General features: G+C 37.1%; 1 protein-coding gene and 1 pseudogene across 1 annotated transcript; both read left to right on the top strand.

The window, feature by feature from the left end:
* The first annotated feature begins 43 nt into the window (after positions 1–43).
* LOC142630767 (2-alkenal reductase (NADP(+)-dependent)-like) lies at positions 44–2,460 on the top strand. Its single transcript, XM_075804811.1, has 5 exons — positions 44–316; positions 636–816; positions 1,031–1,197; positions 1,400–1,482; positions 1,802–2,460. Exons 1-5 carry the CDS (start codon positions 80–82, stop codon positions 2,178–2,180), a joined length of 1,047 nt encoding a protein of 348 aa, XP_075660926.1. The 5' UTR covers positions 44–79; the 3' UTR covers positions 2,181–2,460.
* Positions 2,461–5,345: 2,885 nt separating this feature from the next.
* Positions 5,346–7,606, top strand: LOC142631914 (2-alkenal reductase (NADP(+)-dependent)-like; annotated as a pseudogene).
* The last annotated feature ends 5,626 nt before the right edge of the window (positions 7,607–13,232 follow it).

Consider the following 13,232-nt stretch of genomic DNA (forward strand, 5'->3'; position numbering starts at 1 on the left):
AGTATAAATAGAAACCGTTTCAGACAAAACACAAAACACAGACAGTGAAAGTGAAACAACAAAGATTGTACTAGTAGCAATGGCAATTAATGTTGGAGAGGAAGTGAGTAACAAGCAAGTGATATTCAAGGACTATGTCACTGGTTTTCCAAAGGAATCAGACATGTACGTGACCACAAGTACCATAAAATTGAAGGTTCCAGAGGATTCCAATGCTGTTCTTCTGAAGAACCTTTACTTGTCCTGCGATCCTATAATGCGTATCCTAATGCAACCAGTTGTTCCTAGCGATTTCTCCAGTTACACCCCGGGCTCTGTGAGTTCTCTGTTTGATTCCCCAGAAAAAATTTATGGGATATGGAATACTGATAAGTGATAATTGTTGCCTGTTTTTGTCTTATTTGAAGTAGGGTTTTTTTTTAATTAAATTTGGACCCATGATATGATAGCATATCATCATACATGCGTGCGCGTGCACACACATATATATATATATATATATATATATATATATATAAATGTGATTGTTTTTAAATGTACGTGCATATATATGCATGAGTGCTTGCTTGTTTATATTGATGTTCTATACAATATTGACCTTGCAATTGTGAACTTCTGTTGGTAAAAACTTGCAGCCATTAAACGGGTATGGAGTGGCTAAAGTTTTGGATTCTGGGCACCCAGACTTCAAGGTAGGTGATTTAGTTTGGGGAGCTAATACTAGATGGGAAGAGTACAGCCTAACCACGGCAACCGAAAGTCTAAAAAAGATCAAGCATACCGATGTACCCCTTTCCTACTATACGGGCCTTCTTGGTAAGTTCTTTACTCATTCTATAAGTTTTGAATTGATTTGCATTTAAGAGAAGATGACTATATTATGCTAATTCCCTTTTGATGTATGAGTGTCTCCAAGAGTAGTTTCATAATTAATTTACGGATTCTTGTGATTGTGTACTGGGATTCATGTCAAATTTCCCTGTAAATGTGTTTGAATCTTTTGACTTTTTTTCTTTTGTTTACAAAATAGGTATGCCTGGTGTGACAGCTTATGCTGGTTTCCATGAAGTTTGTTCTCCTAAGAAAGGAGAATATGTCTTCGTTTCAGCAGCATCTGGTGCAGTTGGCCAGCTTGTTGGACAATTTGCAAAATTGTTTGGTTGTTATGTTGTTGGAAGTGCTGGAAGTAAAGAAAAGGTATATTCTATTAGGATATGTGTACTTTTTAGTTCACCATTTCTTTTTTATTTGAATGCTGCTTCATTGATTGTGGACTGCACCTGGTGGGATGAACTTACCGTTCACATGAAAAAATTCTTCTACTTTTTACTTAATTTTATTTTAATTTTTCTTACCTTTTTTAGTGTGAAAAACTTATGTTTCTTCTGTTGTAAATTAGGTTGATCTACTGAAGAAAAAGTTTGGTTTTGATGATGCTTTCAATTATAATGAAGAGCATGACTTGGATGCAGCTTTGAAAAGGTCAGTACAGTTGTCATGTGCAAAACAAGAATACAAATTTCTCTGAGATATGACATATTGTGACCAACATTAAGAAATTTATTTGATAAAGAAAAGGAGATTGTGAGGCCACAGATTCAATTGTGTATGACAGCATGAATTGCTTTACTCAATTTCAAAAAAGAACACCCCCCCCCCCCCCCAAAGAAAAGGAAAAAAAAAAGAATTTATTAATGTAGAAATTAAATTTTCATATCCAACTATTAAAATCCATCTATTAGAGCCTTAGTAGTACCTTGATTTTTAAAATACAGTATTATTGGTTTGTGTCCATCATCAGGTATTTCCCAGAGGGCATTGATATCTACTTTGAGAATGTTGGGGGTAAGATGCTTGATGCAGTGCTCCTAAACATGAGAACCCATGGTCGTGTTGCTGTATGTGGAATGATCTCACAGTATAATCTTGATCAAACTGAAGGCGTGAAAAATTTGATGCATCTCATATTCAAGCGCATCCATGTTACAGGATTTTCATCTCTTGATTACCATCACCTCTATCCCAAGTTATTAGATACTGTGCTGCCTTATATCAAAGAGGGGAAGATAGTGTATGTGGAAGACATTGCTGAAGGCCTTGAAAGTGGTCCAGCTGCCCTGGTTGGACTCTTTAAGGGTCGCAACAAAGGGAAACAAGTAGTTGTAGTTGCTCGAGAATAATTCAGCCTTGTCTTTTATCTATACTTATGTGCAGTGCCTTCCTACAAATAGGTTGCAAAGTAAGTGTTTTGAGGTTAATTGGTCCAATCCCAATGGTTTATTGGGTTGAAAAGAATAAAAACATTGTATGTAATTGTAATTCCCGTTTGTTATGAGTGTGTACTCCCTGGAATAGATGGAAGGGAGGAGAATTTGTGGTGTGGCAGTAAATGCTTTGGTGTATGTATTTCCTTGTAACTTTTGTTTTATGGTTATGAAGAGGAGAAGACACTGCAATTGACTTACTGTTGTCATTAAGGAAAAAATTATTAGCATCATTCAGGTTGTTCCATATCTCTAACTAGACGTCGGTTGCAGTTACCTTAACTAATAAAATTTGTTGTCATCGAATAAGAGATTTGAGGTACAAACTCCGCTTACATAAAAAGTTGGTTGAGATTTGAGGTTTAATCATCATGGAGTGCATGTTATAATTTTTTTTTTTTTTTGAGAAAGCACGTCATAACTTAAAGCTCTATCATATCTATAAAAAATAAATAAATAAAAATGATGACAATACTAATAATTAGTCCAGAGCTTTCATTTATTTTGGCTTTTTTTTTTAATTTGTTTGGGGAAGTAGAGGTAAGTTGGCACAAAATTCATTTCATTGTCCTTTTTCTGCTCTTAATTTCTCTTTATATAAAACTAGTGTGTAGCCTAGTGCATATGCACTAGTACAATTAAAAGTTTTAGAAGAAATTCAAATTATACATGGTATTAATTTATACTTTTTTTTTTAAATCACACATTTCTAAAATATGTAATGGCTTATCATATTATATTAAATCATATATATATATATATATATATATGATTTAGAATTTAATTCATTTTAGACTCTTCAGTTTTTACACCGAATAATTTACTTGCTACAAAAATAAAAAATTTAGATAGACACGTGGCTAAAAATTGGATTCCAATTGAAATCAAATGTAGTTACTAATTAGATCTGGAATTTTCGATTTTTACACTCAATAATTTACTTGGCACAAAATTAAAAATTAAATAGAATATATGGCATAAAGTTGAGAATCCTATTAAAATCTAATTGAATTTTCTCTCAGTTTTGTGTGTGTGTATATATTTGCTTTATTTTACTTCTAGGTAATCATATATAATTTAATTGACTAATTCACTGTACCGATTCATTTATGCATAGAAAAAAATTGATAGTTATATTATACTTCAACAATATCACCATTTAGGCTTTCTGAAAAGGAGACAATAATATATACATTTTCTTTTTGATTTTAAGTTATAAATTAATTAAATTTCAGTTTTAAATTGATCCTCCCTTTAAAACTCAAGTTATCAGTAATTTATATTGTTATTTTTTTTAATAGTCACAATTTCTATTACTCTAAATGGTAAGAAATTTATAATTCAAATCTATAAAAAATTACAAATGGAAATAATTAACTTTTTATAGTAAAATATTTTAATATATAGCCATAAATTAACTATAGTATCAAATAATTAATATTAAAATCCTTACCCAGAAAAAAAAAAAGAAATAAGAAATAAGAAGCACCTTCACAAAGTGTCGGCTAATGCCTAGTTAATTTAACTGAATTTGTTGGCAAACGTGACTTCTAGTTACTCAATTGATAAAAATTTTTATAGTTGAATAAGAGATTTGGGTTCTATCCATGTCTACACCAAAAATCAATTTGTGTCTTGGACGCCTTGTTTCCATTAAAAAGAACACAAAAATTTTAGTTATCATTTACACCCATTTACATTTTTGCTTCCTTTAAAAAGGACAAGATTAAGATTTTTTATTTTATTTTATTTTTATTTTTTGAGATTAGATAGACAAAAAACACCGGGATGGGGAAGGAATGAGTGTGAAGACAAGACTAACAACACCGGCACTTACAAAAAGACCTAATCTTTGTAAGTTCTAACGAGACTTACAAATTGAAAACTCATTTACTAATTGACTGATGTTGTATTTTAGACCACTTATCTTTTTTTCTTTCTTTTTTTTGAGATAATATAGACAGAAAAGATTAAGAAAAGTTTAGTTGTCATTTTAAACTAATTTGTCATGTCAGGATTAAAAAATTTACAGGGCAGCTTCCAAACTGTTGTCATCCCACTAACATCCAAAAATGGCGTGTCATTGAAAATTTGGCTGTTTCAATTTAGGGAATTGGGTCGATCATGCGAGTTAATTTTAGTACGTGTTATATTCTAAATTTTAAACTTATTTTACAATTTACAGATAAATTTAAGATGTATTTTCTCCAAATCCTATAAACCATTGAAGAAATCATAGTAATTGACCAATTTTCTCATAGGTCAAAGTACACATGTTTTGAACTATCAATACATTTTTCTAAAAAAGGGGGGGGGGGGGGGGGGGGGGAGTTGTAAGTGCAACATCCATGTCACTACCCACTATATATGCTTACGAACATGTTGAAAATATCTTTTTTTTTTTCATATTAACATTTGTAAACCATAAAGTTAACCAAAAAATTAAATTTTAAACCATAAAGTCAACCCACCACCCAACTTAACCCGCCATTTTCATAGTTCAACGCGGTCCATTCGTTTGGAAATTAGTTTCATGCTCGAGCAGGGTGGTGCAGAGCAGATTAGATGGTTTGAATAGCTTGTGGCACAAGCCTGATTGTAAATGTTGAGAAAATAAATTAATACCATTAATAAATGTGAAATCAAATTGATACTATGAATCGTTACTCCTGACTCTCACATCCAACTATCATTAGTGACTAATATATAAGAGTAATTATAATACCATATTAAAAGTAACAAATATAGTAACAACTATTTTATGTGATAGACTGTGATTAATTGCATATCACTTTCACATGAGTTTTTTACTTTTCTCTATTACATTTAATTTGTCACCTAAAAAGTCGTGACAAGAGTTGTGCTTTATAATGTAGTCTTAGAATTTTTGCATATATAATGGTATGCACAATAACATCTTGCCGTGCAAGCAATTACACGTAGTACTAGGAAGGTGCCATTGGTGTGTAGTGTACTGCAAAGTACAAATACAACCTCACATGTTCTACACAAATGTAACACACACAAACGGAGAGAGAGAGAGAGAGAGAGAGAGAGAGACTGTTGTTTGTAATAGTGGCAATGGCGAGTGTCGTTGGAGAGGAAGTCAGCAACAAGCAAGTTGTATTCAAGGACTATTTCACTGGATTTTCAAGGAATCAGACATGTACACGACCACAAGTACCATGAAATTGAAGGTTCCCGAGGGCTCCAATGCTGTTCTTTTGAAGAATCTCTACTTGCCCTGTGACCCTTATATGCGTATCCTAATGCAGCGAGTTGTTCCTAATGGACTCTCCAATTACACACCTGGCTCTGTGAGCTTTTGTGTTTGGTTCCCCAGAAAATTACTATATGGGTACGAGGTTCTGATAATTATTACTGTTTTTGACTAATTTGAAGTGGTGTTGTTTCAAATTTGGATAGTGCCCATAATATAATAGCATAGCAAGATGATATTTTGAGTTCTTTTTCCTTCATAATTGAAATTGGAAATCTTGAGTTCCAACTTAAGAGTTTTATGTTGTTCATGGTGATTTATGTTTGAAAAGTTAAAAAAATCGTTCAATTTGACAATTGGATTTTAGAAATTCAAAAAGACGATAGAATCTTTTACTAGGAAAAAAATGTTTAGGAAGGAGAAAGAGAAATGCAGAGTATCCTTAAATGACACAGAAAAGAAAGAAAGCAAAATTCTTGAAGAGGAATATCCTTGTTAAACATTTTAGAGATTAGTAATAGATTAACTAATTTTTTGTAAGATAAAAGAGATTCATGAGATAGAATTTTATATATATGCATGAGTGCTTTCTTGTTTAAATTGATGTTGTAGACTATATTGACCTTGCAATTGTGAAATTCTGTTGGTAAAAACTTGCAGCCACTAATCGGTTATGCAGTGGCTAAAGTTTTGGATTCTGGGCACCCAGACTTCAAGGTAAGTGACTTAGTTTGGGGAGCTAATACTAAATGGGAAGAGTACAGCGTAATCACGGAAACTGAAAGCCTCCAAAAGATCAAGCATAGCGATGTATCCCTTTCGTAATATACAGGCCTTCTTGGTAAGTTCTTTACTCATTCTATAAGTTTTGATTAGATTTGCATTGAACAGAAGATCATTATATTATGCTAATTCCCTTTTGATATATGCGTGTCTTCAAGATTAGTTTCATAATTAATTTAAGGATTCTTGCAATTGTGTATGGGGCGTATCATGTCAAATTTCTCTATAAATGAGTTTGAATCTTCTGACTTTTTTCTTTTGTTTACAAAATAGGTATGCCTGGTATGACTGCTTATGCTGGTTTCCATGAAGTTTGTTCTCCTAAGAAAGGAGAATATGTCTTTGTTTCAGCAGCATCTGGTGCAGTTGGTCAGCTTGTTGGACAATTTGTAAAATTGTTTGGTTGTTATGTTGTTGGAAGTGCTGGAAGTAAAGAAAAGGTATATTCTATCAGGATATATGTACTTTTTAGTTCACCACTACTTTATTTGAATGCTGCTTCATTGATTGTGAATGGCACCTGGTGGGATGGACTTAACATTCACATGAAATTTTTTTTTTCTTTTTTAAGTATGAAAAGCTTATGTTTCTTCTGTTGTGGATTAGGTCGATCCATTGAAGAATAAGTTTGGTTTTGATGACGCTTTCAATTATAATGAAGAGCATGACTTGGATGCAGCTTTGAAAAGGCCAGTGTAGTATGTCATTTGCAGAATATGAATATAAATGCGTCTGAGATATGATATATTGTGACCAACATTAAGAAATTTATTTGATAAAGTAAAGGAAATTGTAGCTCACAGATTTAATTGTGTATGACAGCATGAATTTTTTTACTTAATCTAAAAAAGTGCTCCCCCAGCTGCACCCAAAAAAAAAAATTATTAATATGGACATCAAAATTTTCATATCCGAGCCTTGCGCAATATTTCCTTGATTTTGGTTTGTGTCCATCATCAGGTATTTCCCAGAGGGAATTGATATCTACTTTGATAATGTTGGGGGTAAAACACTTGATGCAGTGCTCCTAAACATGAGAACCCATGGTCGTGTAGCTGTATGTGGAATGATCTCACAGTATAATCTTGATCAGCCTGAAGGCATAAAAAATATGATGCACATCATGTTCAAGCGCATCCATGTTAAAGGATTTTCATTTTATGATTACCATCACCTCTATCCTAAGTTCTTAGACACTGTGCTGCCTTATATCAAAGAGGGGAAGATAGTGTATGTGGAAGACATTGCTGAAGGCCTTGAAAGTGGTCCAGCTGCCTTGGTTGGACTCTTTAAGGGTCGCAACATAGGGAAACAAGTAGTTGCAGTAGCTCAAGAATAATTCAGCCTCTACTTTAGTCTCTACTTATGTGCAGTGTCTTCCTAGTGTTGCTTGCAAAGCAAGTGTTTTGAGGGTTGGCCCAATCCAAATGGTTTATTGGGTTGAAAAGAATAAAAACATTGTAGGTAACTAGCTGATGTCTCGTGTGATGCACGGGTACTATATAAATTTACTTTAAAATATTTTTAAAAAAATTATATTTTTTTTGAATATGCATAATACTTATTCTTAATATTGTTGCCTCTACCATTGCTCCCAGCCATGTATTATCTTCCTCCTTAGGTCGAAACTTGTCAATAACATATGCTAAATCTCCCTCTAAGATGATATATCTTAAACATATCTCAATTTCAAAATTAATAGCCTAGACAATCATTGTTAGTTTTGCTTTCTCCAAATTCAAATTGCTCTCCCTTGACGACTTAATGCTGCAATGAATGACTTGTTGTCATTTGTTTTAGGACTTTCTCAAGTGCCACATTAGAGATAAAAACTAATTAAAATTTAAAAGATATTTGCTAGGTTCATAATTTTAGGACTTCCTCAAGTGCCACACTAAAGATAAGAACTCTTCAAAATAGGGTATGTGTCTCAAATATGTATATTATTTATATGTTTCCAAACCATATGCTTTTGATACATACTGCCATTCATTTTGGTTCAAGAACATATGTTGGTAGAATCTAACAGATCATTGAGGTAGAAGGCTGAGGTGCTACTTTCTATGTAAATATTTGGGCAAATGAATGCTTGAAATTAATATCTTCTTATATAAATTTCACAGGTTTCTCATTATTCTATATGAGAAATATAGGGGAATGTGAAAGAAAATATGGTTTTAAAACCTAATAAATTTTAATTGTTTACAATTATATGTCCAATTTGGTTGATCAATACCCTAAAGAATACACAATAGAAAAAGGAAAAAGCTTCAATTCTTATTCCTCAAACTTCCTAAGCCTAAGTGACGATGGGATTAAGGCCTAAAGAGCCCAACACAATGAATTTGTAGAGAGTGGGCTGTAAACTAGGCTTCAAAGAATTGAAAAACACTTACAATGGATTAAAGATGGTAAGAAAGTAAAGAAAACAAGCTTTATGCAAGGAAATCTTCCACGGCAAAGTCTAAGGAGAGTAGTTCTTGAATATATTTCTTTTAGACTTAGTAACAATTTCAGTTATTGTTGCTACAGTGTTTTCTCCACAAATTTTCAGATGATCCCCTTCTCCTAGAGGATTTCGTACATTATATAGCTTCTTTCCGTTGATCTTGGCCCTCCATTTGTTGATCATGTAGGCCACTACTCAAGTGCTTGTCTCATTAGACGTTCCCCCAAATCTTCTATGAGTTGCGATAACCAAGATAGCACTGTTTAGGGGTCTTCTCCACATAAATGCGATAAGAGGGTTTGGTGAGGTGAAATAAATGTGGTGACAGCTACCATTCCTTCAAACACGACAGGGCTAACCCCCTCTCTAAAGCCCTTCCTCTATAGTGCGACCTCCTCTGGTAATATGCCATCGACGTGGCCAAGGCTCACCCCCCTAGCCTTGCTGTTCGAGGATATGGTCTTCTCGGAATTGCCTCGGTCTCCTTAGCATCAGATATGACATGTGGCACTGTTGCCTTATTAAATTTTTGCATCCCACAATAGCCCCTCAAAACTCTACTTATTCCCTCTTGTCTGAGGAGAAAAGTGGGGTTTTAATAGTGAGTGGTTGACTCCACACGCTTCTTTGATTTTCCCACGTGAGAACATCGCCTCACATGTCTTGTATCCATTCCTTATTCTTCGGTGTTCGAAACGTCTCATTAAATGCTCCATGTGACGCCATGTCCCCCACGTCCTACAGTGAGATAGAGATCCTACGATTGGTATTTTTCCTCGAAATTTGGGCGAAGTAACTCCCGTCCAATTCTACTTCCTATATAAGGCACTTAGGGGACTCATTTCTCCCATTTTCCAAATCTTCAAACTTTCAAGAAGCTCCTAAGGTGACTCTAGTCATTATTTTCATAAGTTCCCTGTTCATCCCAACCTTACTCTTAAGTTCCTTTCTCCTTGGCCTTTTGTTTTCTGTTTCTTTCTTTGAAAAAGTTCTTTCCCTTCACCTTAGCCTGTTTAGATGGGTAGGTTTGCTCACTTGGTAGATACCCCCACAAGTATGGAGGGGTTTAGGGCCCTATATCATATCCCCTGGGGTGTCTCTTTGCGGTTTAGCTCTCAAGGTGGGTGGCACACCCTCAGAATCGAGGGGGAGGTTGTTATTCCCATAATCGCCTTCATAGAAGGGGGAATGAGGCTTTCTATGGGTAGAGTGACCAGAAACTATTTGATCGCCCATATAATATGCCCTACTAATGCGTGCCCAACCTGTTGAGAGTCTTAGGTAACATAGACGCTCTTAACGAGCAAATGGGATTGGGCCTCACCTGGCACGACGTTGTCTAAATGTACGAGTGTCATCTGCTTGCAAACTTTGGCTACTATCTTAAGTCTAGGTCTTCCGAAGTTAGGCTTATCTTGTGTCTCCCCAAATCAAACAAGAGCATGAAAGATGACTTTTTGATCGTCTTGGGTGAATGGCATGACGATCTTCATTGCCCAACACAGGAGGGAGCACCAGTTGGGGTACCTTAGGTTTAGGTCCTTTAATACGAGAATCAGTTTTGTAGTCTGGTTCTTTCTTCATTTCATTAGTAATTGGTTTCCTTCTGACTGATGTCTTGCCTCTCTTACTGTGGTTTTATTTCTCAGTTTTTTTTTGGCATATAAAATATACGTGGATCCCAATCTCAACTTTGTCAACGTTCCAAATCTCAACAGGGTGCTGAGATCGGAGGTGTTCGTGAGCGAGGACAAACAACTAAGAGCTATCTACCTTATCCTTGACTTCAAGCCCTTGTCTGACAAGTTTCAGGACGTGAGCAACGCGATTAGAGTGGGTGATCCTCAGCTAGCTCGAATTGACGTCTCGACGCTTGGATTCCTAGCCCGAGAAGGTACCGTGTAGGTCGAGCTACCTTCCCATCGTTCTCCCCATGAAGCAGCAGTTCCGAGAGAAGAAATAGCTTCCTCGCACCTATCACTTGAGAAGCAGATAGACTAGTTTTGACTTGAGGAGGAGAGGGAGGAGCAAGGAGAGCCTGTGATTCAGGTCTTAGACTTGGAAGATGAGCTTAACAGATCTTCAAGCGTTCGTTCCTCCGAATTCTTCGTCGTGCGCATAGCTAGTAGTTCGAAAGAAGAAGAAGAAGAAATTCCATTAGAGAGGAAGAAGGGGTCAGGCATCTGCTCACTCTTCGCGGGAAGGTCCGAGGGGTTAACAACTAAATATGCCTCGGGCTCTAAGCTTCCTCCTCCTCCTCCTCCTCCTTCAATTAATCTCTTTGCGCCTACCAATTTGAAGAAGAGGAAGAAGGACAAGGAGGTGGTCGAGGAAGGGGAGTTGGTCCCCTACATTGAGGGGGTTCCTCCAAAGATGCCTAAGATGGCCAAGGGAAAAGGAAGGGCCTCTTCGGTCTAAAGTAAGGAGGCTGAGCACGTGGTTGAGGTGCACCCTCTAAATCCGGCATGGAACCCTCGCCTGGAGCTGGACGGGGCAGCGATACCATGGAACACCACCATTAGGGAGTTCTAGAAGGGAAGCGCCTATTACCTCACTGATGCTCTGGAGCAACCCCTTTTGTTGACGAAGGATATGGTTGCTCTGAAAAACGTGAGGCAACAGGACCTGTTTCTATCCCTGAAGAGGGACTTGGCCTTTGTAAGTTTTTCGAAACGCCTTACTAACTTCATGATAGGGTATCCTTTTCTTATCTGATAAAGTAATCCTTTGTCATTTTTGCGTAAGCAATCCAGGAGGTTTTCATGGCCAAAGAGTGGGTGAAAGATGCCCGGTCCGAGGCCAGGCTCGCGAACAATCTTCTTGCAGAGACTAGTAAGTCCTTGGCCACTGCCGAGACCAAGAACAAAGAGCTTGCTTTGAAGCTGGCTACTGCGAACAAGAACAGGAAGAGTGCTGAGACTGACCTCAAGAATGCTAAGACGCTGGCCGAGGAGTAACAGAAAAAGCTTCACTCGCTGAGATAGAGTTGGCCATGGCCAATCAGCAGGTGGTGGATTTGAAGGTAGAGTTGGAGAAGGCTAAGGAGGCAACTCAGGCAGCTGCAGATGCTTTGGAGCAGAAGTTCTATGATCTTGGAATGCAAGAGACCGAGGCCCGCCTAATTGAAGAGTTGGCCGGTGTCTGCAGGGACTACTACCTTGAGGTGTGGATCGAGGCACTAAACTTGGTTGGAGTTCTTGCTACCTCGGAATGGAGAAGGGCTGAAAATGTGTACTACCCATAAGACCTCTGAGAAGCTCCTAAAGCAGCCTTGGGCCTTGAGACGGATACTGCCCCTGTTACGACAGCACTAGCGCAGCCTCCCAACACCCAGACCCCTCTTCCCCCCCCCCCCTCTGAGACCTCCAAAGGGCTTGGCAAGGCTGGTGACCTAGGCTAAGGGGTGAAGGTGGCCAAGGGCGGGGAGACTGCCTAGGGTAGGACTTGGCCAGAGGACAAAAGCAAAGTTAAGGAAACTAAAATTCTACCAAAGACTAAGGGCCCAAAGGCTGTCCAAGGCAAGGATGCTACTCCCAAGACCGATGAGCCCGAGCCGGTCAAGTATCAAGTCGTAGCCCAGGAGAAGAAGGCCACCTCGGGCAAGGCTGTTGATCCTCCTATCTCCCAGCCAACCAGCAAACAAGATCCTCCTCCTCCAGCCCAGACTTAGTTTAGGATTTCTGTTTTTCTTTCTATGTACTTTTCTTTTTGTTGTGGCAGTTTGCCATGGTTTATAATGTATATTTCCTTTTGAGTAATGAAAAGACATTAACTTTTGCTTTATGACAAATGAACTTTCATTTTCCCTACAACCTTTATCTCTGATTGGATGTAGTAATTGTTTTATCTATTGCTAAGAGGTTAGATTGATGATGCTTTTAAGGATGGAAACCAATACTTTAACGAAAAGCTAACAGTGATGAATTGTTGTTAATTCAAGTAAATCAAGCCCATGTAAATAGTAAGAAAAATAACTATGTGTTGGTACTAAAAATTGTTTAATCAATAGGAATGTTTAAGTCCTTAGAAGCAAACGAAACACTTAGTTGAAAAAGGGATGTTTGGGGTCTCTCATTTTAAGAGTACCTCATGAATGTACCTCTAGAATCTTTTAATCACAACCCAAGGTTAGTCCTTGTTTTCTCATAATGGTGCATATGCCGAGGTCTCATCCTTGGTGAAATTGTGAGGCGTTTTTTTACTCAAGGCATGTGGTCCGAGGGACCAGGCATGGCCGAGGTTTTGCCTAACCCTTAGAAAATTTGTTGAGACGTTAATTTACCCAAGGTATGTGGTCCGAGGAACCAGACATGACCAAGGTTCTGTTAACCCTTAGAAAATTTGTTGAGGCGTTAATTTAACCAAAATATGTGGTCCGAGGGATCAGGCATGACCAAGGTACTGTTTAACCTTTAGAGAATTTGTTGAGGCGTTAATTTACCCAAGGTATGTGGTCCGAGGAACCAGACATGACCAAAATTCTGTTTAACCTTTAAAGAATTTGTTAATGCATTAA

This window comes from Castanea sativa, chromosome 4, assembly GCF_040712315.1.
Source record: "Castanea sativa cultivar Marrone di Chiusa Pesio chromosome 4, ASM4071231v1".
Lineage (NCBI taxonomy): Eukaryota > Viridiplantae > Streptophyta > Magnoliopsida > Fagales > Fagaceae > Castanea > Castanea sativa.

What these genes read in the sequence shown, in the direction of transcription:
- LOC142630767 (XM_075804811.1), top strand. Translation starts at nt 80, where the DNA reads ATGGCAATTAATGTTGGAGAGGAAGTGAGTAACAAGCAAGTGATATTC. An exon ending in CTACTATACGGGCCTTCTTG is followed by an intron (nt 817 to 1,030) that starts GTAAGTTCTTTA and finishes TTTACAAAATAG; the next exon opens with GTATGCCTGGTGTGACAGCT. An exon ending in TTGGATGCAGCTTTGAAAAG is followed by an intron (nt 1,483 to 1,801) that starts GTCAGTACAGTT and finishes GTCCATCATCAG; the next exon opens with GTATTTCCCAGAGGGCATTG.